Source organism: Symphodus melops (assembly GCF_947650265.1).
Source record: "Symphodus melops genome assembly, chromosome: 12".
NCBI classification, from domain to species: Eukaryota; Metazoa; Chordata; class Actinopteri; order Labriformes; family Labridae; genus Symphodus; species Symphodus melops.
In genome coordinates, this window is record NC_136702.1 from 24,065,075 (window position 1) to 24,091,992 (window position 26,918).

The 26,918-nt window shown below is 45.4% G+C and overlaps 2 protein-coding genes and 1 long non-coding RNA gene across 4 annotated transcripts; all 3 read right to left on the bottom strand.

The window, feature by feature from the left end:
- Positions 1-868: 868 nt before the first annotated feature.
- On the bottom strand, positions 869-10,150 carry inhbb (inhibin subunit beta B). Its single transcript, XM_079357560.1, has 2 exons — positions 8,788-10,150; positions 869-3,292 (listed from the first exon to the last, which is right to left on the bottom strand). The coding sequence occupies exons 1-2, from the start codon at positions 9,173-9,175 to the stop codon at positions 2,466-2,468; spliced, it is 1,215 nt and encodes a 404-aa protein (XP_079213686.1). The 5' UTR covers positions 9,176-10,150; the 3' UTR covers positions 869-2,465.
- An 820-nt stretch (positions 10,151-10,970) lies between these two features.
- On the bottom strand, positions 10,971-20,611 carry klhdc3l (kelch domain containing 3-like). Of its 2 annotated transcripts, XM_079357791.1 has the most exons (9): positions 20,526-20,611; positions 18,223-18,367; positions 17,177-17,369; positions 17,016-17,098; positions 16,384-16,462; positions 15,726-15,772; positions 14,927-15,047; positions 14,517-14,706; positions 10,971-12,982 (listed from the first exon to the last, which is right to left on the bottom strand). In XM_079357791.1, the coding sequence occupies exons 3-9, from the start codon at positions 17,343-17,345 to the stop codon at positions 12,337-12,339; spliced, it is 1,335 nt and encodes a 444-aa protein (XP_079213917.1). In that variant the 5' UTR covers positions 17,346-17,369; positions 18,223-18,367; positions 20,526-20,611; the 3' UTR covers positions 10,971-12,336. The 2 variants fall into 2 exon arrangements, with proteins under 2 accessions (XP_079213917.1, XP_079213918.1); XM_079357792.1 differs by lacking the exon at positions 18,223-18,367 and having other exon boundaries at positions 20,526-20,598.
- Positions 13,926-14,166, bottom strand: LOC306832810. Its single transcript, XR_013780265.1, has 2 exons — positions 14,035-14,166; positions 13,926-13,993 (listed from the first exon to the last, which is right to left on the bottom strand). It is a non-coding gene; the product is annotated as an uncharacterized lncRNA (long non-coding RNA).
- Positions 20,612-26,918: the final 6,307 nt, after the last annotated feature.

Sequence of the window (26,918 nt, forward strand, 5' to 3'; positions counted from 1 at the left end):
TTAAATGTTACTAGTGCGAGCATAATTGAGATGAGAAAAACATGCTTCTCTTTGCTTGGAAATTTCTTCATGTGATGCAGTATGACGCTTTTTGCATCACATGAAGAAAACTTTCATGCAAAGAAAAACACATTTCTCTTGTCTCTCTGGATTCACGACCATTCAACACCACTACCATGTTTCTGATGATACACAGCTTCATGTAAATGGGTGAAATATCCCTTTAAGGATATCTGAAGTGTAAAAACATCAGGTGTATTCATCCTCAGTAATGATTTCGTTGAGATATCGTTGATTAGAAACACACGGGTCAAAGTGCCATATTAATCATGTGGACTTTTAATGATAACAGGTTTAAATTAATGATCTGTAATTAGATCTGAATGGATAATAAAAGCTTACAAGCTGTTAAGAAACCCTCGTAAAAATATTGAAGGTGCAGAATTTCAGATAGTGATCTCTGCATGCTCTTGCAAACACACATGAACTGAAGCCGCAGCCAAAACGAATCAAGCAGGTATGTGAAGGTCTGTCAGCTGGCAGCGACTCTGGATTCCTCTGGAGCTGTTAATCATAGTTGTAATTACTGTTTTACAGTTTCAGCGTTTGAGAGAGAATCAGTCGTGACAGACAGCGAGAGAGAAATGTTCTGTGCCTCCACCAGAACGGACGAGGAGCAGGGTGTGCATGTGTTCTGTGTCTCTTGTTTGCAGCTATTTCGGCCCCACCTTTTCGGTTTTAATGAGCACAAAGCATCTTCTACCATGAAAGAAGAAAGATTCAAATAGTGCCCAACCCATTTTTCATGCAGAGAAAAACACAGAACGTGTGGACATCATGATGCAGCAAAGAATGTAAAGTTACAAAATCCTTAAGAAAACATTTTATTTGACATAAACTGTACAGATGACATTTATTTGACTAAATGATTCTTAGACAGGAACTAAAAATAACTTCCTTATTAAATAGAAAACTGAAACAAAAATAGAATTAAAGATGAAAAAAGAAGCGTTGCTTATTGTACAAAACAGAGAATGAAAATAGAGCAAAGAAATGAAATCATATATCGTACCCTGATACAGTGGTAGGCCTATTGCAAATGATCAAAACCGTATTGTACACAGTAACTCAATGGCCTTGCCATCTTAGTACAATAGCTAAAATCTTGGCCTCTTTGGTTCCATTAATTAAGTAAAATACATTTGAAACAAAATTCAATTTTCTTCTATAAAAATAACTTTTCAATGGCAGTTTTTGTTTCACTAATCCCGCAACTTTTCAGTGCAAACGTCACAACAATCATTCGCTTTGGAAAGGAGGCGAAAGATTACATTTCAAGTATTGATAAAGAGTCGAGGACTTAAGAGAGAAAGAAGGAGAAGAAGAGAAAGATGAAGAGACGATTCAGTCTAAGAGAGCATGTCGAGTATGGGTATAGGTTACTATACATTGCATAGCTCATGTGGCACTTATTTAGTGATAGGACAGGACACTCAGTACCCCTCGGAAGGCAATTCTTTTATACAAGTGCTATTCAGGGTGTGCATTTCAGTTTCTGCAAGTGCTGCACTGCACCGTGGCGACCCGAATGGGCCAAAAACTCGAGTCTCTGCATCCACAGGCCCACTCCAACTGAGCATAAAAGGGAGTGGGAAGAAGCAGCTCTTTCTCTGTTGCTCCAAGTGCACAAGTGAAGTGCACTTATGACATCTATCTTCACCTGGTTGTCATGGTAGCAGGGCCTGCAGCACTCTTAGGCAGGAAGTTGAGGTGGAGGCCCATAGTCAACAGCAAGAGTGACAGCAGCAGCTCTGCAGAGGACGTTTCTTTTGCCTTTCTTCGGATGGTATAATCCTGCGAGGCATTAAGCGCTGCCGGACTAATTCCATCTGAGAGGAGAGTCAGACTGTGTCTGTCGGCATAATATAGGGAAGTGCTGGTGTTCTGAGTTGTATAAGCTGATGTATTGTCAGTGCTTTATAAAAACAAAGTCTGTCATGTGCTTAAAGTACTTAAGAGGTTTGGGGGAGCAGTGTTGGGAGCGTGGGGGTGAAGCCAGTAATGCCATCGGCTGATCCTGTCACTTTCCTTAAGCGCTTGTTATCTTCATACAAGAGGAGATGATGAGCCATTATTTTTGACTAGAAATGGCAAACTAGAGCGAAGTATCATTTGGTGATTCTCATTCCCTTCTCGTCTTGTTACTGACCGGCCGTCGCCAAGTGGACAAGACTCGGACAGCAAGCATGTCACTCTGATAAATACACACACTCGCACGCACACTAGCAAACACAGCCATGCACACGTGGACCAACACTGATGCTTGCTTGATTGTACCAGTGTGCATGTTGCTCGCACATACAGTAGGTAAAGATATATTGTATATGTGTACCGTACAACAATGTCCTGTTTGTACAAAAGGCCTTTTCTGATTGTTCCAAGTTCACGAGAGGTCAGTGGGGGGCTCAAGCACAGCCGCACTCCTCCACGATCATGTTGGGCACGTCCCTCTTTACGATGTTGTACTCATCGTCAAAGTAGAGCATGGACATAGTACTGAGCTTGGTCGGGATGCAGCACGAGTTGACTGAGCCGGGGCTCATCCCCCTGATGCGATACTGGTTCACTACTGCGGTGTGAAAGGATGAAGCTGAGCCCGGTACGCCTGCCATGTAGGCCGGGCAGTTTCCCTCGCAGTAGTTGCCGTAGTAACCGGCCGGGGCAATGATCCAGTCATTCCAGCCAATGAGGCGAAAGTCAATGTAAAACTGCTGCCGACAGCAAAGGCCCCCGCTGGTGCCATCACACTCCAGCCCCCGTTTGCGGATACGGTGCTTCCCGTCCACCTGCCGAGCACGGACCACCAGGAACGGCCGGTGGGATGGGTCACCCGGGTCAACCAGCACGGGAGAAACGCCGGACGTCTCACAGCCCTCACAGTGAACCTCCAGGTCCTGGCGCCGGCTGCCTTTTCCGAACACGGCCCGCACCGCTTCAGAGAGAGGGAACGTGTGCCAACCACTGCGTTTCAGATCCACCCGCTTCTCCACCAGCGCCCAACGACCTGTTCCCCCTCCTCCACCGCCGCCTCCGGGGCCGCCCTCTGCACTGCTGGCAGAACCGGCCTCTTGGTAGTGGATCTTGACTGTCACCTTCCTCCGGAGGCCCTTCTCAGGACCAGCCGGCAGCACACGGAAGTAGAGCCACAGGTTGGCCTGAGACACGTACAGGTTCTGGTTTCCCTCGTTGGACACGAGGAAGAAGAGACCAGACTTGGAGGATGTGTGCTCATCTGTTGGAGACAGAAAAAACAGGAATGGTTTAATTCTCAGATTTGAAGTAGAAGAACACAAATACATCGAATGCACCAAAAGTAAATGGTATGATTGTATGTGCACTAAGAGTCTCTGTCGAAGGTCATTTGGGGTAACTCTCGTATTGTTACAACAAAGATGAACATTTCCTCCCCTGTCTGCCAAACCAGAAGAGATCGACTCAACAAAAGAAGGATGAAACATTTTCATCGGGGACCAGTCGACAAACGTGTATACCTTCTCTATTTGCAATTTTTTTGCAAATAGAGGCAGTCGTGTTCCACACGAGTTGTTTAATGAGTGAACCGTCTTCATGGCAGCAGAGCGCACTGACATGGCCCATGTTGAAGGGGCATGGGAGAAAAAATTGACATTGCCACTAAGTGGACCTTGTTCTACTACTTTTTTTGTAAAAAAATACAAAAAGGCTTAAGATTGTTTCCCGTCATCAACACAAACACAACATGTTCCCCCATAAAAAGCAGAAAGTGTCCAAACAAAGGCCACAGCTCTGTCTTTAAAGGGCTGTTTTCCCCTGGTGTTTTCTCCGCTCACTCTCAATCACTGTGTCAGCTGACCTCTGTGGCAGCTTCTGATAGGCCAGCTGTGACAGGCCAGTTCTGGGATCAGGCCCAGTTGGCCTCAGGTCCAGCTTTGTAAGTGACAGGGGCCAGAAAAGAGAGAGAAAGGTGGGTAGCGAAGGGAGGGAGGGACAGAGGAGGAGGAAGACCAAGGAATGGAGGAAGGATACAAGTGGAATAGGTGGGAGGGTTGGCGGACATGGCCAAGACTCCCGGGGGGTTCATTGAGTTCAGTGTTAATGTCCCCCCCCCCCCTCAAGAAAACCCCACCCCTTTCCCCTCCTTCCAAGTGTGAGCACCCTGAGAGTGACAGCACAAAGCCCCCTGTGAGGCACTGGGAGACAGCCTCGCTGCAGCAAGCCATTGAAACGCGTGGCTTTCCAGCAAAAAGCATGATGAGGCAAAAATAAAAGCCATTTACATGACACTGGCCACTTTCTGCAGCCGCACAATGAAGAGATCCCGGGAGTCTTAGGGTGGCGATGGGCTCTCCCTGGCACTATTTTTTTTCTCTAAGCCTAATGATGTCTTCCAAATTACCCCGAGGTAACTTGAAAGGTTTCTATTTCAGGAGATTTGGTACAATGTGCCCAAGCGGAGCAGCGCCTTTGAAAGCGGCTAAATTACTTTGTTTGCCGACTGATTAGTGTGTGTCAGTGTCAACAGGTGGCCACCAAAGAAGCCCCCCCCCCCACCCCCCCATGAAGGCGCCTCACGCCTCTTCCTCCTGTAAAGCATGGCTTTACATTCACTCAGAAACCTGTTCAGACCAGCTCTCCACTCAAACATGTCAGCTGGGAGCTCGACCACTTTACACACACACCTTTGCATCCATCCATGAACACACACACCCTGCCCCATGGTAAGCAATACATCAAATATGAGCCTTCTTAATACCAAGGCCCGTGGGTAAAGTATCAACTGCATTGTGAGTGTATATTGAAATCTATCTGAATGGGATTACATAAAGGAATCAGCTGAATACCGTCTCCTCTGTCAGTGCTGTGAGGTCTTACTTGCCTCGACAGCTCCAAACTCAGAAAAGAGAGAGTCTTACATTTGCCGGCACACAGTCAGAGTGACAACAAGTCAATGAATCCAGTCTCAAATTAAAACTCATCATGCGTGATTAGAGAATTCTAGTTTTAAAACTGAGGAATATTTCCGAATTTGTTATGTGGTTTAAAAGGTTTTGCATCACTCGAATAGATCACTTGAACTGGCAGCATTCAAATTGGCAGAAGTGGCTCCAACCAGTTCTTTCAGGGCAAATGTGCCTGACCACAGTACATTCACTAAAGGAGCATGCTCTGCCACTAGCAGGCAGATTATTATTCAGTTGACTAACAAGATTGCAGAGAGGATCACAGAATGAATAAACATGTTGCTCAGGTAAAGACAGAGCAAAGTAAGTGAGAGAAAGTTAAAAGTTTTGCAATCGTCAAAAACTCTAGATTTTGAGTGCTAAACACATGCATCGGGCATGTGCCGAGAATGGGGCTCTCTCTGGAGGTTTTTGGACACCTACAATGGTAGAGGGGTCCCTGAACTCGCCGGAGAGATAATATATCTCCTCTGACCTTGTAAGGTCACGGGATCCCTCAAAAGGAGCTGGGAAAAGTTGCAGATAAGAGTGATGTCCCCAGATAAACAAACTAGAAGAGACGGATGGTTGGCTGGAAAAATGAAGAGCAGAGCTGTGATTTAGGATAGGAATTCTGCTATCAACACAAACACCATCGTCTCCAGATGAAAAACTAGCCTCAGCTCCTGGTTACTCCGGTGATGACTCTGGAGCTTTCCATCGTGTCACACCAATCCTCATCTCGAGCAGATTCTTTGTCAAAGTCATACGATAACGACGACAACGAGCATGGATTTTAAAGACTGTATGATAAAGCTCCAGACCAGCAACCAATGGACGCAACGTTTCTAACAAAGTTCCAGCAGTAAGATCAAACCTAAACGTCTCTCAGCATCCTATAAAAACTCACTCCCCATCCATGAACCTCGTTCTCCTCTCTGCAGGCTCTTCTGGGGATACATCTTCTCCAAGGTGCTACAGCTTATGCAAAAAACGTCCCCTTAATGCCGACAGCGTGAAGCCTCTGGGTGAGTCTGACACTTTGCAGATCGATCTTTTTCATGAACAAACTGAACACGGCGAGTATAATCTGTGGTCCTGACAAAATCGACCTCCAGGAGACTACTCTGTCAGCCACTGTTTAACGTAGTCAACACCTCAAAAGGTCAAATATATAAAAACACAGACATATTCTGAGAGTCACTTCTGCAGTCGATATTTTTCAATCGACAGAATTGATCACGTGACTTCCTCGCTGTTAGAAGGTCAGAGTACCAAATCACTTATTTCTACTGAGCTCCCCTCAGAGACACACATCTCTTTATGCATCCAAAGTCTTCCAAACAATTTGAAGCTGGCCCCGACACGCCTCACCTGACCCCGCAGTGGAAATGTTGCTCGAGAGCGTCGGCAGCCGGGACACCTGGGTGGGCTGGTGTGGAGGATAAGGAGCTGCTTCAGCGTGTCCCCACCTGCGCCACCAACTCAGCGGAGAAACCACGGAAGAAGGCAGCTCCACAGCTCATTACTCAAATCTGCTGTCGACGCAGACCACACGCCGTGGAGGGACAAGAGGGGTGCGGCACGGAGCGTTTGTGGTTCTGACATGAACGTAGAGAGGTGTGCGTGCCGATCGCAGCAGCAATCCCTCACGCCTGAGAGTCTCAGCACTCCAGGAATTCCACAAAGAGCGAGGAGGGAGGGAGGGAGAGGATGGAGAGGCAGGTCGCTGGACTTTTGGCTGGAGGTTAAAGCCTCTGTGGCACTTACTTGGTAGATGTTTAAGCAAGTTGCACAAATCATTTATAAGATCAGAAGCCAAACAGAGGCAGCCAGGAGCCACGGAGGAGTGAAACACACGCTTGTGAGTGAATGTGGAAAATGTCAAGGATGGCCATGACTGACAGCTCCTCATGAAAGACTTGTGTCCTGAAGTAAACCTGCCAACCTGATCCTCTGGAGGAACCGCACTGGAGTTAATGACCTCCCATAATGAAGTCTGAATTCTTGGATCACTCAGCGGGAGTTCAGTGGGTCCGAACGGTCATAGTGAGCAATCAAGAAGTGCTGATCTAAACTTCCACGTCTACGCCCCTCTCTCTCTCTCTCGCTCACCCTCCCTCCTTCCACTCGCTTGTGTTCCCCGCTTCGCTCCTGTGGATACGGGACACCGAATCCCCCGGCATGGACCCATGGGAGCATGTCAGGGGAGAAAGGAGACTGGCATCGTCCTCCTCACCTGCCCAGAGCCGCTTGGCACAACTCTACCTGCTGCACTACGGCAACCAGAGATAAGAAAGTGGCTGCCTGGCTGTGAGCACGAAGTTAACCCTGAGATGAGGGGACCTGAAGTGACCTAAGGCACAACAACACCTATCCACATCCATTTGTTGGCTCGCTGTTGGTTAAACATATGCCAACCTCGCCCCCCCAAAGAGAACCCGCCTTCTCTTAAACTGTGACAACAACAATTCAGGCTCCCTCATGCTTGGGGGACAAGCTCCCCTGGCTTCAGAGCTTTCTGGAGACCTTGCCTCCGAGCCATGCCCCCTGGCTGGCAGCATCCGATCTAGAGGGGGGCGTGAGCCAGCTGGCCAGGAGGCAGACGGGTCTAGGGAGCGGGGACCAGAGCCAGCTCCATGGTACAATGCCACACAAAGGCTCAAAGGTGCGAGGAAGAATAGAACTAGGGGGGAAAAAACAGAAGGAGAAGAAGCAAAGAGAGCCCAGCGAAACTTTGGATCTACAAAAACATTCTTTACAACACTGCAATATGGGCACACACACACACACACACACACACATCAACACACACACCCCTCCTCACTCACCCAACACAAACTCAAATGTCTCATGCATTATTCTGATTTCTTTTGTTTTCGGCCCTTTTTTTCTCCCTGCGTAACGTTGACGTGTTGCGTTCAGCAGAAACACACAGAGCTCTTCTAATAATTGCCCGGCTTTTGTTCCCTTGTCGTGAGGACGCTCAGATCATTCCCATTGGAAGGTGGGACCCCATTCAGGCTAATTGTAGCAGTCGGGCCAATGGGAAAATACAGGATAGTATGTGTGTGCATGTGTCTAAGCTGTCCTATTTCAGTGTCTTTAATTGCATGTTTTCTTTTTGTTAAGCGAACAGTTTGTGTCAAAGACGTCGTTCTCACAGCGCGAACTGACAATTATTGGATTCTGTCAAGGCTGGATGATTTTAGGTGCGTGTGTGTGTTTATGTGTGTGTATGGAAGGATGTGTGTGTGTGTGTGAGAGAGAGAGAGGGGCATAGAGAGAGGAAAGGGTGTTCTCTTTGGACTTGTGAGAATTAGTTAGATACACATTCTTAGAGGAAGGGATAAATGGCCAATTGAGGGACTTTTGTGTGTATTTAAAAGAGGGCTTTATACATTGGAGTATTGAGTGTGAGCACGGCTTTAGTGATGAAATTGGATTCAGAGGTTCCTTTTATCCCACAGACAACACACATAGGGGTAATTTAAGGACTCTGAGTTTACTTTCTTTTTCATTTCCATCAGACTAAAGCAGCACGGTTTAACACCAGCTACTGCAAATCAAGCAGCAGCGAATCCTGATATCACATTATGAACATGAAAACTGCCCTGACTCCAATTAGTTTATGGCTTTTTAAAAAAGGTAACAGATCAACATGAAAAGCTTGAAAGACTGAAATTTCATCCATGACTTGAGGTTATTAAGACACCTGTATCCCTTGGCTGTCTCTTACATAAAGTCAGAGGTAAAAGGTTCATGTAGAGGTCGATTTAGATGTGTGCAATGCATTATTGATTATTACCTGACTCGGCGAAGCTGATGATCTCCGAGTTCTCCGCTTGAACCTCGTTGTTGTACGCAGCCTGTCCGTCAAAGCTTGGGATCTCCACTCTGCCGTCCTCGCGCACTTTCCCGGCGTGCAGCCTCCTCAGCGCCGTCACCATCGCGGCTTTGGGGATGGGGTGGGTGATGTTGGGTCTGTCCCTCATCTGCAGCCGGTTCAGAATGTGCCTCTTCACCGCCTCCAGGAAGTCTATGTTCACCCGCTCTGTCTGATCCGGCGTCCTCAGACCGCAGGACGCGCACGACTCCTGGGGAGAGCTCTGAGCGTCAGTCCCGGTCACCGAGCTGCAGCCCGCGGAAAGGACGCACGCGACCAAGCAGGACAAAGCCAGGCTGTACACGCTCATGTTTCTACAGTTAAGTTTACAGTCAGAATCCTAAGTAAAAGGAGGGTGAAAAAGATCAGATACACACCGAGGTTAAAGCTAGATTTAATTCCACTTGTGCTCCAAAAAGTGAGACGCCTCGAGATATCCAGAGAAGCCAATGAGAGCTTTGTATTCCCAAACATACGAGGCTAATTAACTCCAGTCATTATGCATTCAGCTTGTTGTCCAACAATGCTTCTTTTCTCTGTCCAACATTAAAGTTCATGTCTGTTATTGCAAAGCGCACTCGGGAGTTTGGATCTGTTGACGCGCTTCTGTCACTGCCCGTTCAGGTCAGACGTGTAATCTACCAAAACAAACGAGGTCTCTGAATGAACCCCCCCTCCGATGTCCAAACGCGTTCACTCCGTTCTGTCCCATTCAACTCAACACAGAAACTTTTACAACTGCACCTCCAAAAATATAAAAACACAGTGAGTCTCCGTGAGTCCCGCGTCTTTTGTGTTTACGCACTGCTGCTGGGTAAACCGTGTCCAGAGCGCGCGGTTCAAGTAGGTGATCAGCTCCGTGCGTCCTGCAAGATGCTGCTGCTGCTGCTGCTCACTGAGACCCTTTCTGCCTTTTGCAATCACGACAACAGGGGCTCCGCACACCCAAAGTTTTTATACAGGAGTCGAAACCACGTGGGGATTTCCACCAACTGGACGCCGGGGATTATTAAGACTACTACGTCTCAGAGCCACGACTGAAGGGATGAAACAAGGGTTTATTATGGTAACATGCCGGCCCTAAAGAGGTTGCATAATTCTACCCTAAAGGCGTATGTTATTTGACTCATTGAGTGAAGCATAATTTGATCATAGATCTGACAGACCACAGAGACGCACAGGTTGAGTTTGGAGACGTTGCTCTGTGCGCAGACAGCAGCTCACAGCAGGTGGTTTCAGTGGGACGAGAGTCAGACATGTGAAATCAAACTTTTTTTTTTGTGAATTAATTTTGTTTGATATTAAAGGACACACAAGACTCCTGCAGTCGCTTTAAACACGTCAAGAACATGAAACTAAAATAAAAACCTCTCAAGATTTAGATTTAGTGTCTAAATTAGACAAATAGTACCAAAAAAAACACGAACATAGAAGATTCAGATTGTGGTTTTGGTGATACGGATAACTTTGAACAGAAATCATGAAGACTTTATATCTGGTTGTGATGTTGCATAACAGACAAACAGCGCCATCTACTGGTTTCATTCTATCATTACACACTTAACCTGCCTCTTATAATATGCTGTTCAGTCAAGCGTCTCGAGATGACAGCTGTTATGAATGCTTTACGCACAATGATTGATTGACTTGGATGGATGATAGATAGAAGAAGACAACCAATCAGTTTTACACTATCTTTTTGAACATGTTACACACACACACACACACACACACACATGAGGAGACGTTAGAGTGAGGGGGCTACCGGATCAATTTCTAGACTTGGTCCACACCGGGACTTGAACCGGCGACCCAGCTCAAGGTTCGAGCCCCTGCAGACCGAGCTACTGCCGCCCAGTGTCTGATACATGGATGAAAGGATGGATGGAGCTAGATTTAAAATCGTTGATTAAAAAGTACCACCTCAAGTCCTGCTCTTTTTACCTTCACCACCTTCTTTTTATGTTTTGTAGCGTCTGAGGTCCAAACATTTCATTTATATCCAACGTAATAAAAGTAAAAACATTTCAAACAAAGCAAACAAAAGTCAGAGCGTACTTTGGGTGACATGTTCAGACAAGGTGTAAAGGAAGAAGTGGGAGAAAAACGTTTGCAGTCTTTTTTATTTTGATCTTAATAAATGAATCCAAGGCCACACTTTACAGAAATCAAGTCAAAGAATACAGATAAGTAGATAAGTAACAAAGGCAACACATATAATGTATAACACACATACCTTACAGCTGATATTCATTTCATTTTTCTAATTGACTGTTCAGTTATATATTTTCAGCTTTTGTTCTTACAGATTGTGTTTACTTTGCCTCTGTGGATCCTCAGTAGTTGGGCCACACTTGGATCTGGGTCTTTAGGCCTCAAAGGGCCGAACACCAAGGTCACAACGTGTCACAACTGCTTCAGATACTGGATGGAAATAAATCCATGAAGTATGAGTATCAGATTACACAAGTGAAATAAAAATATTAGTGGTTTACACATTTAATAATGTGAACGTCATTCTTTTTTGATCTTATTTCCTGAGTTGTGGAGGAAGTAGCAGGTCTGTGTGGGAGCTGAATGTAGGTCAACAGGTCAAACGCAGGCTGCCAGCGCGGCCTGCTGGGTAAGAACTGATTAGTTTACTTTCCAACCGAGTCACAGGGTTAACCGCTCGGGGATTAGCTTCACATTTCCTCATTTTCTCAGGTAAATTTTTTTTTTTAAAAACTGTTAAATTACAGAATATAGAAAAGACGAGCAAAGACGCCAAACATGTCCAGCAGAACTTTGAAGAAAGTGGTCCAAAGTGCTGCAGAAAAGGTGACGAGGTGCAGCCGTTGGAAAGTGTCAGGGCTGATGAGCATGTCGCTCAAAGTGAATACTAGTGGACACACGATGATGTTGGAAAACATGAAGTGAGATACATTTTAATATTACTTTTAGCTATCCAGTAAACCAATCAGAGTACTGGGTTTTAAATACTGACATCGTTCCTCCTCGCTGCAGACAGCCGACTCTTCTTACTTTGAGCAGAAACACACTTCCTGTCTACATTGGACACATTCACAGGACTAAACAGAAAATAGAATTTTATTCTTTATTTTATGCAAAAATATATACAGGTGCACAGCGCCCCCTAGTGTACTGTGCTGAGCAGCCTCGTTCCTCCTCTTATAAACAAGTATAGACAGAAAAGCTCGTCTGAAACGTGAACGATAAATGATGTTCCCTTTTGTTCTTAACAATCGCTCTCCTCCGTCTGCGACTGTTCAACAAAGCCACAGCTTGTCTTCACATTTTCCACTCGTGTCTTTGACTACAGCTAAAAGGCCGAGTGTGATACACGTATATTACAAGTCACATCAAAGGTAACATAAATAGGATTTGTTAGGTCCTTATGTAAACTTTAATACTGATGCTTTTCATTCCACTGTGTTTTAGAAGTGAGTGAGGTTTGATGGTGTTGGGCTGTTAACATTCACTCAGAGTCATTTGCCAGATGGAGATGGGGCCGTGTGTGTTGCAGGGTCTTCCCCCCAGCACCAGCAGCAGGTCAGGCAGATGCTGAGCGATATCCCCCTCCTCCTCTTCCTCCTCCTGCAGCAGCTCCTCCTCCGTGCAGCTCCACTGTTTCCTGAAGGCCTTGTTTTCAAAGCTCAGGCAGCTTCCAATCTGCTGCGCCTCTTTCCTCAACAAACAATCCTCGCTGTCGTAAAGCTGTGACGACTGCGTGCGCGGCGTGCTGGAGTAGCATCTGTCCGGGCTGAACGTCTCCAGCTCGATCGCTCCCTCTGAGCCCAGAAAGGTGAGCGGGGCGGGGAAGCACTTGTTCTTAAAGGGCCTTACTTTCTCGTCCAGCAGTTTGGCCTGCTGGAGTTCACAGCTTGAGCTGCCGGTGTCCGGCGTGTAGCTGGGGCCGAGGCCGACGCAGCAGTGGTGAATCTTGTCTGGGGGGTCGGAGTCCAGGTGTACGGGGATCTGGCCCCAGCTCTGAGAGCTGAAGCTGTACCTCCACAGACAGTTCTTTGGAGAGGTCTGGCTCCGTCCTCCTCCGAAAAGCAGCATGCTGTCCTTGTAGGCCACAGCTGAGTGTCCCATGAGTCTGGAGGGGCCGGACCTGAGGAAACACCCAGAGGGGGGGTCAGCAGGAAGGAACACACCAAACAATGTCTACTGTAAACCCCGGCCTCTTTCTCTTTGTGGCTACCTGGAGTCCAGCTGTGACTCTGACCTGAAGACCAGGTGGGCCTATTCTTCAGGACAACGCTGAAGCTCCGACTTTATGTCACTCACTAAACTGTGGACCAATAAAACGCTGAGATCTTCCACACGTCTTTGGAAGACGTTTTCTGAGTCGGCCATCCTGCTCGTTTTTGAGATCTGCTCGTTTAGATCAGCAGGGTATACACACGTTTCCACAGTGGTGTTTCATCTTATTGTGATGTCACTTCCTGAAGTATATTGTGCTTAAAATGTGATCAGCCTGAAGATGATGTAAAGATAATCTGTTATTGATCCCTTGAGGGTAAATTAGGTCATTTATTCCCTGGCTTTTCTTTGTGTGTGTGTGTGTGTGTGTGTGTGTGTGTGTGTGTGTGTGTGTGTGTGTGTGTGTGTGTGTGTGTGTGTGTGTGTGTGTGTGTGTTGTTTGATGAAGTTTTGTGAAACATCGATCACCCGGGTAAAGAAGCCGTTTGTGATTCTGCTTTGTTCGCAGTGAGACACAAACACAGCACATCCAACAGCTCTCCTCAGGACGCCTCTTCACCAATCATTTAATTATTAGATAAAAACTTTACAAACATGAGCTTCACTGAAAATCATCCCAGATTCTGCCGTCCTGCAGGGGGAGCTGTAGAGTCTCATCTCTCACCAGGAATCTAAAACACGAATGCTACACTATGCTATATATGCTACAAGGAAGCTAACACCACTGACTGCTCGGTGGATTTGATTGGATGAATAACAACATGCAAGACACTGTTAATAGCTGAAATGAAACCACCTCTCCGTCCTGTCGTCACTGCAGCTTCAAAACCCTTCAGGATTCTGAGCGTTCACTCAGCCGACTTGAAGAGCGCGAGGAAAGGTTCCTGTTCTCCACTGAGCGACCAAACGTCTCTGACTGCTCGTTACGTTTGCACTGACACCACTGTGGTATCATTTAACCCTTTCAAGTCATTTATTAATCATCTGCAGCTGTAGCTCATCTTCATCAAACACAGCACGGAGCTGTGCAGGTGACTTCATGGTATTGTTCCTGTCACCTCCCTCTGAGCAGCGTGCAGCCTCACACACTCTCCTCATGTCGCCCGCTGTAAGAGCTGCACACACACTGAAAACTGATCCTGAAAGTTCAGCAGCTGGTGACACCTCCAGGATCTTCAGACGCCTAAGAAATGTGGGCGTGGCCTGATGAGGCATTCGCCTGCTGATTATCACCTGAGCGCAGCTTGCATGGGATGCATTACATCATCATGACTCACACCTGATGATGCTCACCCTGTTGGGATGTATTTATGCCGAGGCTTTAAAAACAGCATCGCACAGATGAACCCTACTCTGCAGCCAGCAGCCATTTTCAACACAGTCCTCGTTCCCCAGGACCTGGATCAGGCTTCAGGGTCCCTAAAGAAGAAAGCGTCACTCACTTGTTTCTGAGGGAGCTCCATGTCTGGTTGCTGGAGTTCCACCTCCAGAAGTCTCTCTGCTCCTGTAAGCCTTTCAAGCCTCCGAACAGGTACATGCAGCTCTGGCTGGCCACGGCCGAGTGACTGTGTCTGGGTCCTGGTCCGATCGAGGCCTCCTTAGATCCATTTAGCAGAGACCACGCCATGGTGTCTGTGGAGCACATTAACAAGAGCAGAGTTAATGGAGGAGTTAGAATTCAAAGGTCAGTCAGCGTCCATTCATGGTCTGATGACCAGTGTGCATCACAGCCGTCAAGTCCATCTGTTTGGTATGTCAGCTCTTGCCTAAGGCAATATGTCCCTGTGTGATCAGGATCTTTACCAATTGTTTTTAACGAGGGCAAAAAAAAACAAAGACACGTTGAACTCACCGAAATCCAAACTCCAAAAGTCCTGTGAGGATCCTTTAATGTCTACGAATCCTCCGTAAAGCAGCATGTCAGAGCCGAGCACCACGGCACTGTGTCCTTTTCTGTTGGATGGCATCTGGTTCTGCACGCACACGCACACACACACGCACACACACACACGCACACACACACACAGAGTTTGTACAGCTCACTATCATATCATCAGCACCTTAAAAACAGCCCTGTCTTTACTTCATCACGTCTCTTTTGCAGTATTTTCATTTGTCTTTGTTTTCTCTAGTTTAGGTGTTGGACGGAGAATCGCTGATGGGGGGTCTCGATCTGCGCCGACCTTGAAACGACCTTGATGTGTTCACCACTAATGGCAGCAGACAAGTTTGTGATCAGTACGCAGAAAGGTCGCGTGGACTCTCCTTATAAAGCTGGGTGTGAAAAACAAACACTGAGATGAAAAGTGTTTAAATGTAGTTTTTCAATCATCTCTGTCGTCGTGACATTAAAGCAACACGTTCATTCATCCTGATGAGTGTGTGTGTGTGTGTGTGTGTGTGTGTGTGTGTGTGTGTACAAGTCCAAAGGAGGTCCAGACTTCAGGAGGGGATTCCTCCTGTCCTGAGCGAGCGAGTCCACAAAGCCCGCTTTGAATCCCACCTGTGGCTCCACTCTCTCTCTCTCTCTCTATCTCTCTCTGTCTCTCTCTCTCTCTGTCTCTCGCCCTGATGTCATCTCTATCCTCTGTCACACCTCTCTAAATAAAGACTCTTATAAATGAGAAACTTGTCAGGTCACGACTCTGTACCTGAGGGGAGCTCGTCTTTCCCTGGAAGTGAATCCATTTCTGCTTCGCTGAAACAACAAGACAAAGAAACACTGTTGATTAAATGAAGAGCTGAGGTTTAAAAAAAAACAAACAAATAAGCCAGAGATGAATGAACTCAAAACGGGCGGGGTCACATTTATAGAGATAAAAGTTATCAACGTGAAGTTCAAGTATATTTTGATAGTGCCCCCTAGAGGCAGAGCTGTGATGGGGACTTTACTGATGAGGAGGAGGTGAGCAGGACGACACTCACTGAAGTGTCTGATTGTGTTTTCACCCCCAAAATAAAGACAAATTAAAAAGAACCAAGAGAATGAAAAAGAACCAAATCAAAGTTTATGCAGAGTGAAAAAGCAACAAACAAGTCGGGGTAGGAAGCATGTCCGGTCACGCCCGTTACACACAGCAGGAAGCATGTCCTGTTAGTTTAAAGTCTTTCCCTAACCAGTACTTCCTCTTCTCTACATCTGATGTTGACTTTTTGAATTCCTTGATTCCTTTTGGTTCAATAACTTTAAATAAAAGAAGAAATGCCTGAGAAGGCGTTTCTTTAAAAGCGTGGGCCGATCGAGCGCACTGAGAGCAGAGCAGACAAGCAGGAACACGATGAGTGTGTCAGGTGTGTATGCATACTCACCAGTGTCAAACACCCACAGAGAACATCTCCACTTGGTGTACGCAGAATCCAGCATGCCTCCAAACACGTACAGGAAGCCCTGAAAGGAGCAACGAGCTGGTGAGTGTATCCTCAACACAATCATCACGCTGCTATGAGCAGGAAGACGAGGAAGAAAGACGGCGTCGAGACCGAATGCACACGTCCTGAAGTTTGTGTGAAGCGCCCGTGTCCTCGTGGTTACAACATTTGTGTCCATGTACGGAGGCTGTGGTCCTGTCGCTTCTTTCCTGCATCTCATAGCTCCCTGATTTCTCACTCTGTCCCACCCTAAGCACACAAGCCCCCTGCTGCCTGTCCACCAGGAAGCAGAGCGACCCTGAGTCCACGGGTGGAATCCAACACAAGGTTCACCCTGGTCTTTATCTCCATTAGCTGTGACGTCCTCCTCCGTCATATTCACAGGTTTGAATCCACTCCTAAACTCAGCTGTGCGCTGTGATTGGCTGGAGGAATCGCTGCAGCTCCGCCCACAAACAAACGAGTCTGCAGACAGTCACCTGTACGGACGCTCAGAGGGGACCATGGAGCTGCTCTGTGTGTGTTTCAGTCTAGATTACATGATCTGTAAAAAAACAACAAGAACTTTGTACCTCATGAGCCACCATAGAATGTTCCTCCAGTTCTTCTGGGGCCGCGTCACCAGTGCAGTTCAGCTCCGTCCACTCGTTGCACACTGACTCACAAACACAACATTTTAGTATTTTAGAGGAGCAGAGCAGTGATTGGTCCTTGTGTTCGTCACGGTCCTTACCCACGCTGTACCTCCACAGGTCCCTGAGACAGCCGTCGGCCCGTCCTCCCAGGATGTACACGTGTCCGTCGTAGCTGCAGCAGGCGTGCTTGTAGCGCTCACACGGGCTCGCTCTGCTCTGAGGGAGCCGGGTCCACAGAGACGAACTGCTTTGACTCATAACTGGCATCGCCCGCTCTCAACGGACCATCACCTAAAAGAGACCAGAGTTTAGTCCTCACAACGCTGACTCTCTTTTCTCTCTTCATCACATTCAGACATTTTACAGCAAACATGTCCCTCTCTCTATGTCCACCCCAACCGAACAGGAAACATGGAGGAGATCATTTAACAAAGCTTCATTTGTCCCCGGGGGACAATTCAAATCATATCAGATAAAGAATGGACGTGCTCAGTCATCAACACTACTCAGTCCCTGAACACAGACCCACCATGCAGACCACCAAACAGCAGCTTCTGAAGGACGCTCACACAGAGGAAGAGGAAGAGGAAGAGGAAGAGGAAGAGGAGGGAGGCTGCACATGAAGGAGGACAGAGGGAGGCGGTTGTTACGCTCGAGCAGCGATCGGTGCTCAGCAGGGACTCACAGAGCGCCTGACTGCTGCTGGAGGCCGAGTCAGGAGGGAGTCCTCTCTCTGTCTCTCTCTCTGTCTCTCTCTGTCTCTCTCCCTCTATCTCTCTCCCTCTCTCTCTCTCTCTCTCTGACCCTCTCTCTCTCTCTCCCTCCCTCTCTCTCTCTCTCCCTCTCCCCTCTCTCTCTCCCTCTCTCTCTCTCTCTCTCTCTCTCCTCTCTCTCTCTCTCTCTCTCTCCCTCTCTCTCCTCTCTCTCTCTCCCTCTCTCTCCTCTCTCTCTCTCTCTCTCCCTCTCTCCTCTCTCTCTCTCTCTCTCCCTCTCTCTCTCTCTCTCTCTCTCCTCTCTCTCTCTGTCTCTCTCTCTCTCTCTGGGGAGAAACTCTCACCTCGCAGGTGAGAACTTTATTTCTACCTTCAGAATCCTTTCTTCTCTTGCTTGAATAAAGCAGCCGGTCGTTCTGTGTGCGTCTCACCTGATGAAGTTAAAGGTAAAGAAGCTGTGAGTGGCTGGAGGCCAGAGGGAAGGTCGGGGGTTGGATGTGTCCTCGGGCAAGGCACTGCGTGATCAGCGGCGAGCTGAAGTCCGTTTAGAGTCTCTGATGCGGTCTGAGTCATCAGCTGTCAGCACAGTGAAGAAAAGATGACTCACGTCAACATGGCGATGAAGTAACCAGGACTCCTCAGTACTCTTCCATGAAGGAGGGCGATCAAGGCTGCGCTCACGTCCTCTCTCTCTCTCTTTATAACTTCTTATCAAGCTGTCACATGAGCAAACAGCTCGGAGGTCACGACACGCCACAGCGCTCGGCCTCCTTCAAACACCTGAGCGCTACAAAGCAATCGGAGCCTGTTTGGCTCCCCCCCCCCCGACATTGAAACAATATTGACAAATCAGACTCTTCTCATTCCTTTCTAAAGGTCCCAGGTTGAAAAGCAGCCTGCTGAGCTCAGATCTGTGCACAGCCAATCATCTGTGAGTTTAAATCTGTATCAGGACCTCCTATTGGTCAGCTCTTCTGCTCTGTTATTAGAACATTTCTTTTGGGTTTGTTCTCTACATATTTGAACTTCCTGATGTTTCGGATCTTTAGGCGAACAACATGTTGACTTGTCAGTCGAGTCTTCAGGTCCCACCTGACGCGTTTCTGCTCGTTCAGCGCGGACCAAGACTTTAAGAAGACGCCACGTTAGAAATGTCATCGACTGGATCAGCATGTTTCTTCATGGTCGTGTGAAGTGCAACCAAAATAAAAACCAAGATGGCCGACAAGCAGGGTCTGTTAACAACAGTGATAATGTTGTTCTTCATTAAACCTGCGAAGCCTTCCTCTGACTTCAGCATCTGCACATGCTCAGATTGACCTTCCAGCCAACAGGAGACAAATGAACCTCCTCCATGGGGTCAACTGTGATGTCTCTGTCCCCGTCTCCCGTATGAATGAGGACCCTGAACATGTTTCCAACAGTGATTACTTTAACTTTATCAAAACTACAGAAGCCCAAAGCGGACATGTGTCCACATTCTGCTTGTGTCCACCATCACACAGAAAGTGGGGACGGGGGTTTACCAGCTCCACCATCTTGTCTCAATCTGGATCACATCTGTCCAACCTGCAGTGGATCAAAGACATGTGACATGAGCAGGTCCAGACTGCAGACCAATGAGCTCTGAGCTCTCATCAGACCTCAGTGTGTTCACAGAGACCGCACAGGTTCACCTGTAACCCGGAGATCAGCTGATCAGGTGAACGTTTTGGTTCTTGTCCGTCCACTTCCATGCGCAATTGCACGTGCCCGGACTGACGCGTATGCGCATTGCTCTCTCTCTCTCTCTCTCTCTCTCTCTCTCTTTAGATAAATGCAAGTTTATGACATAATGAGAGAGACAGGTGAATCAGGTGATCTAAACTGTGAATAAACTTTAGTGCAGTTTTTTTCCACTCACGTGAGCAGAGCAGCTCCGTGAATCTGTGCAGATGTTCCGCTCTGTAATAAAACATGATATCAGATGTCGTTGTGCTGCTTTGTCTGATAGGATGCTCAAACCTCTTTGGTTTGGGCAGCTGTGGCTCAGTTGGTAGAGTTGTCGCTCCTCAATCGGAAGGTTGAGGGTTCAATCCCCAGCTCCTGCGAGCAACATGTCCGATGTGTCCTTGGGCACTTCTTACATGTACATCCTTGGGCAAGACACTTAACCCCAAATTGCAAATTGAACGGATAGATACAGGATGCATATCCAGCCCATCAGTGTGAATGGGTAGGTAGTTTGAGTAGTCGGAAGACTAGATAAGCTATACAAACTCAAGTCCATTTACCGTGAGGCTGTAACACCTCCACATAACTGTGCCGATATGAAACGTGTTCAAATGAACATCAGTTAACTGTTAGTAACGTTTTATAAACGTGTCTTGTAAACAGCGTGAAGAATGAGAGAGACGTCACTGTGGACGATAGAAGTCCGTTTCCAGGGAAACTACGGAGACAAAACTTCTCTTTAGAGGAATTATTTCTGTACCAAGCGTGAAAAGAAGGAAATGAAACTCCTAAAGACACACTGAGCAGTGTCTCTAATCCTGAGAGACATGAGAGAAAGTAAAGCGTGTGAGATAACGGGGAAGTTAGAGGAGAGGAAAGGAGGAGATGAACTTCTGTTTGTACATTTAAATAGAAAAGGCTTCTTATGTTTCTGCCTCGTGTTATTTTTCTATAAAGGACGACGATGTGATCTTTAATGAATAGAAAAGTACTTAGTAATAAAGAAGAGTTAGTTACTCACTCAAAGCGTCTTCGGCTCCTCTTCGTCTGACTGTTGTCTCTGAACAAACGGCATTCTGCTGCGTTCACGTCCCCTCGTAAACTGGGAACACTTAGCTGAGAAACTCGTTTAAAACATCGCGTTACTTCATTTATGTATTTAGCTTGTAAACATGACTGGGAATCTTTTTTCAGTCTTTGAAAGAGTTGGGAAAAAAAGAAGTACCTTGAGCCTGTCTTAATCACTCTACTTTGACATTAATTAAAGCCCACCTATTTAATGTAATTGTATGCATCTTATATTTATTTATGCACTATTGTATTTTTGGGAGTGAAATTTGAAAGTTGGAGAAGTGAAACAATTCTATGTTATATTTTCTGGACTGAATAAAGAAACTTAACTTATAGTAAAAATGGGTCCCTGAACTCTGTTTGGAGCTAAAAAAGTGATCAGGAGAGTTACGGTGTCAGTGTTGCGACCCTCCACCATATAATAATAAATAACAATAAAACTTATCTCGTATCATTTTATCTTCTTCAGTTTCAGTGAGCACTTTTCCCTCTGAGGACAGTTTGTGTGTAGAGATTTACCACATAATCTGAACACTTCTCCATTTTCACATTTCTCGATTTGCAATGTGAAGAAGTAAAAGTTTTGTTTTTTTTGCAAGGCTTACAGGTAGCCCATCTGTTGCTGATGTTAAAGGACAGTAGCTTTAAAACTCCTTCATGAAGACTCATGGGCCCTTGTGTAACATTTAATTGGTAATAAACGGTAATGCCTGAAAGGTCAAATGTCGGGCCTCAAGGTTCATCCACTTTATGTTACCATGGAACGAGCTGCAGTTTGTGCCTCGTGCTGCACAATCTGTTGACACTTGTTTGAGTTTTTTCTGTGCTCCGGTGTGTTGTTGGACTGATTTGTTTGTGTTTGGATTTTGCTTGTGTTGTCTGTAACTGGTTTTGTCTCTCAGTGTTTCACATCTTGTCAAACAGATGGAGGTGCTTTCTTCAATTATTCATCTTCTAACTCATTAATTCATTCATGTTGGAGGCTATTTTGAGATTGTCAGCATGTCAGAGTTTAACTTGATGAAATTAGAAGTAAGCGAGTTGTTTACTAATTGATCGGGGACGCAGAGTGACGTCGACTTGACATCTTGTTTTGAAAACTGCATATGATTGAGATCTCCAAACGGGAAGTCACTTTTTTTAGACAATATTGTTTTTATTCAAACTGCTCCCGACAGTAAAGTATGCTTATGTCTTCATCCACATGTTCTGACCTCCAGGGCCAAGATATAAGGAAGTGTAACACTTGTCTTGGTGGCCATGTTGGCTGTTCACGTCTGTTAGACTGCAAAGCTTTGTCCAAAAAGCACAAATACATTTATATGGTGACAAAACGAGCAGATAAGTTTGTATTTGTAAACTCGAAATTCCCAGTGTCCTGAGCAGTCGGTGAAAGCGGCAACAGTGCACTCATCAGAGGGCGGGGCCAGTGTGTGGAAGGGTGTACAGCAATGGCGGCTCATGGAGCGTCACAATAGTTCCCGGAAGTGAGCAGCTGGCTATCCAGCGCAACGGAGCGAGACTGGAGTAGACAGCTTGTGATGCACTTTTGAACGGTAAGACGTTTAAGTCATATTGAATATTATTACTATCAGCTAGTGATGGTGAGATGAAGCCTCACGAGGCATTGAACCACTTGAGCCAATTGGTTCGAGAAAGGGTTCATCTCACGAAACTTCATGTGCACACGAAACCACCTACTGGCCAGGTTTATAATTACAGGCAGCTGTATCTTAACCTATGATCTTAACCACATAATGTGTGATGCATTGAATTTTTGTGTCTGTAATGGCTCTTGAGAATTACTATGAATTACAAAAAAATGTATGACCAAATAATTTCTCTACATAAATTATCACATATGTGTATAATAAAGTATTTTAAAAAAATGTCTGTGTGTACATTTTCAAAAAATGGTAGTATATATATGACAGGTTGTGTAGTGTTTTTCTGTCACTTTAGGAAAATGGCATGTCCTTAAGCAGGCATAGGACAGTTAAAGGGCTTGTGGAACTAGGAAAAGGGCACTGAACATGCTTGTAACTTGGACAATGATGTACAGAAAAGGGGAGATTTTATTCATTTTTATTCAGAAATAACAGTTTCTCAACAGTTTTTGGTTTTAAGCGATTCCTTTTTTTTTTTTTTTTTGACACAACCTCTCCGGCCTTTGAAAACACCCTTTCACAGGGTACAGAATAATCGGGATCCAGTTTGGACACAAATGTCCTGAATCCAACGTCATCCACAACACTGAAGGGCTGTGTATCCTTCACTATCATGGAGACCAGGGCTTCATCCAGCTCTTGTTTTCTGGTGGCTGGTCAAATGAGAATAAATACAGTGTCTGTTAATTGTCTTTATTTGCACATTAAACAAAAGTCAACAAGGAAAAATTATTATAGCGCGTTTATAATATTGTGATTTACCTTGGCTGGGTGAAGCTCCAGTTGCCTCCTTATTCTCATGCAAGGCACGGTAATGCCTTAGTATGGATGAGGTGTTGTTATTGTACCCCAACTCCTTGGAACACAATAAACACCTCACCTTTGAATAAAATAACAAACAGTGAATGAAAATGCAGTTCTTGATAAGCAAACCTATTTGGTCTGAAATAATGTTAGATTTAGCTTACCTTGTTAGGAGTTATCAAATCAAAATGTTCCCACACAGGGGAAGTCCTCCTCTTCCTCGCTGGCTCCATCCCCTAGGCAACCTAGATTTCTCTCCACTCTCCTAAATCATCAATCTATCTCTCTCTCTCTCTCTCTCTATCCTAACTCTCCAAACTATCACAACTCTATCCAAACTCTCAACTCACCGCAACTCTCTCTCAAAAACCCACCTTTTGAATGGAGCCTGAGGGGTTTATATAGCTGTCAAACCTCGTGGCAAAATCTGAACCACTTCCCGAAGCAGTCACGTGGTACAGCCGGGCAGCAAGGCTTCAGACGTCATCATTTTTGGCTCCTCCCCTAAATGAAGCAAACCTCGATGCGCGCTTCGCAGAACCGCCCCCTCCATTACTCGACAACATCACTACTATCAGCGTATCTAAACCCATTAACGTGTGCATTAAAGCATGTTAGTGGATTATCCCCCGCTGAACTAGTAGATAAACAGATAAAGCTAGCACATGCTAACGTTACGAAATAAAGTTAGTGGCACATTTTATTTCAATTCAACGATGTGGAGTACATAATTTTAAAGGTCATTTATGTTGCTGTAGCAAATTAAATGAATGAATTCTATATATTTTTTGGACATCTGGTTGTACGGCGGAGGAATGGATTTTGGAGTACGAGCTAACATGATAAAGTTAACTGAACAACAACAACAACAACAAAGAAAGCTATTTTTGTGATATTGGTTTAAATTTAGAGTTCATATTTGAGGTTTCTAAACAGCAAGCTTAAACAAAAAGGTAAGTTATGGACTTTAAGCTTTGTGTTTCTCTTAGCTGTAAAGATCATGGCACAGGGAACGGTAAGTTAGAAAGCACACCGAAGTTTAAAATAGACAATGTTGAAAATAAATTGCACGAGGCTAAATGGGGAACTATATTCAATACTATAGGTATCATAGGCTACTACTGTATTATACTAGTAATTATACTAATCATGTAATCTAATGAGGGTGTAAGTGACCTACTGTCGGAGCACAGGGCGTTGTGTGGTTGAGGAGCAGTGATGCCACAGCACTGGTTTCCTATGAACGGACCATGGTGACTTATAAAAAACCTGAAAAGGTGTATTATACTGCGGTCATACTGAACATGTTATATGAGTTATTTAAATAATCACACTAATTGAATAAATACTTTTCAAGGACTCATACTTCTATGATGCCGCATGGTGAGGACCAATGATGCTGCAGGATGGCTGCAGACAAGTGACGCTGGCTGTGTGTGTGTAAAGCCTGGTTCACACGGCAGGATAATTACGCCGATTTTGGCCCCGATTCTCCCCTTCCGATAATCTTAAGGACGCCCCGATCATCATAAAATAATCTTATAAGATCATCCTGCCGTGTGTGGTGTGTTCAGAACGCTCTCGTCTGGTCGGAAGAATGTCGGGACCACTCCGATCTCAAATCGGGGATATTCAACATGTTGGATTGTTTTGGCCTGATCTCTCATCATGTGTGGTGTTTCCCCTCCGAGGAGAAAACGAGCACGAGCCTGTTGACTGTGACGCGTAGCCAATCAGAAAGCGTGTAGCGAGGAAACACCGGCAGCAAAACAACTACTCACCTCCATATCATCATGTAGCAAGTACAGCTCATGCGCCCGTAGTCGCTGCTCCTTTGACCGACGCCTCTTTTAAAACGTGTTTTTTCAGATAAAAACAGCACAAACGATCCCTATTACATCCTCTTTGTCCATTTGTTGACTCTGGAATCACGTTTGATCTCGAGAGGTTTTGCGAGATTTCCAGTCTGATCGGGGGACGTTCGCGAGTGAAATCGGCTCGTGTGTGGTGTGTTGATGTTGCCGTGTGGCCGCACACCACACACTGTACGACCAACACTGTAAAACCTCAGATTATTTATCACCATGTGTGTGGTCTCTAAAGTTTGGGAAATCTGCCGACAATTTTAAAATCCTGCCGTGTGAACCGGCCTTAAGAGGAACAGCAGTGATGTCGGCTGGATGCTGGAGCACACTCAGCCCTGTGAATCTTTTGTAGATTTTTTCTTGTACTCCACATCATGATGGAAGCCTGCTGGAGACTGACTGAGCTTCTTTCTCCAAGACACTCACTGCAATTGGGGAGCTCCTTAAGGGAGGAACCAGTCGTGATCCTGAAGAGCTCCTCTGTTTGTTTAATGAAGTCGTCACCATGTTGAAGACAAAGAGCTCCTTCCTTGAAGTCTGATGCTGTTTTCTCCAGCAGGGCTTTCATGACTTTGTTCTGCATGACAAGTGATGAATGTTTCTGCCTTTGTTAAATATTTATTTCATGAATTCATTTTGGTACATAAGTGCATAGTGAAAATCGGATGTCTATTTTTATACATGTATAAACATAAACAAAATGTGTTTTCATTGTGCCCTGTCTAGATGTGGTGTTTTTCAATGACCCCTTTTTGTTCAGATTACTGCACATGCAAGCCTAAGATATATTTCTGCTTTTTGCAAAACAGAAAGAAGACAGTGAAGTTATTCTGAAGTTGTAAATATTATGTATTCATGTATATACAGTTTTATGAAGTTCAGGGTTGCATACACATTGTAAACAGATTTAATTCAATGGATTTCCTGGACAACACAACATCATCATGCTGCTGATGTTCATCCTCCTCTGACCCGATGTGCTGTCAGGTCACAATCATTGATAGACTATTGATAGACCAGGACAAAAGAAACTTACAGGTGACTGTCTCTGATCTGTACTATCTGAAAGTCAAAGATTACATGACATCATTAAGATTACATAAACCCTTTATTACCATGGGATTAATAAAATGGAAGAACATAAATTGGTATTTATCACTATATGGCGCTGGGTTGAACCACAGATTTATGGTTATGGGATGTGAGCCTACTGACCCATCTACGAAACAGAAGGTGACACTAATGTCAGGTCGCCAACCGCCAAACAAATCGAAGAAGAGGAAGCATAGAAATATGAATCATAGATGTATATCTATGATATGAATACAACAGTATCATAATCATACCCATGTTAACATCTCCCACATGTACAGCAAAGATAACAGCATGAAAGAGTACAGCATGAGACTCCAGATATTCACGGAAAACGAGGTGGACTGAGAAACACAATGCAGGAAACCATTCCTTCTCAAGTAGGAAAATCTTATGTTTTTATTATGTTTAGTACAAAATGTGTTACAGCCTCAACTTGCACGTCTTCCCACAGTGGGGCTGAACCAGTTTTCAGACATTTACTGAGTTTCAAAAGGCTTTTCTCTGGTCTGAGCCACAGGTCACATTTTATCCATTCAGAGGAGCCAAAAAATATAAAAGCTGTTTTTTTTTTTTTTTTTTCTGGACAGTTATTTTACTTTTGTAGGCTACCCTCTTTAGAACTGCTCTGCTACAAAGGGGAGCTACCTTCAAAGCAACAGACCTTATGCAGATTCCATCGACTGGAGAAGGAAAGGGAATTATGTAACAGATGTGAAGAGTCAGGTAAAAGTTTAACTGCACACACATCCACAAACACATTTTGCTCTCTGTTATTGTCCCCATGAAGACACGGTGCATAATTGCTGGTGAATTAAAAACGTTTATATTGACATGTTTTCTTCAGCTGTAAATAAAATGTTGATCCAGCGGTTTTAAACTAGGTAGTAGCTCTTTGGGTGGGTTTAGGAAACA

Bases quoted from the DNA above. Each gene is read 5' to 3' on its own strand.
- inhbb (XM_079357560.1), bottom strand. From the start codon at position 9,175: ATGAGCGTGTACAGCCTGGCTTTGTCCTGCTTGGTCGCGTGCGTCCTT. The intron at 3,293-8,787 runs GTAATAATCAAT...TGTCTCCAACAG, and splicing joins CATCAGCTTCGCCGAGTCAG to ATGAGCACACATCCTCCAAG.
- klhdc3l (XM_079357791.1), bottom strand. From the start codon at position 17,345: ATGCCAGTTATGAGTCAAAGCAGTTCGTCTCTGTGGACCCGGCTCCCT. The intron at 15,048-15,725 runs GTACAGAGTCGT...GTGTGCGTGCAG, and splicing joins GAAAGACGAGCTCCCCTCAG to AACCAGATGCCATCCAACAG. The intron at 12,983-14,516 runs GTGAGTGACGCT...GTGTTTCCTCAG, and splicing joins TGGAGCTCCCTCAGAAACAA to GTCCGGCCCCTCCAGACTCA.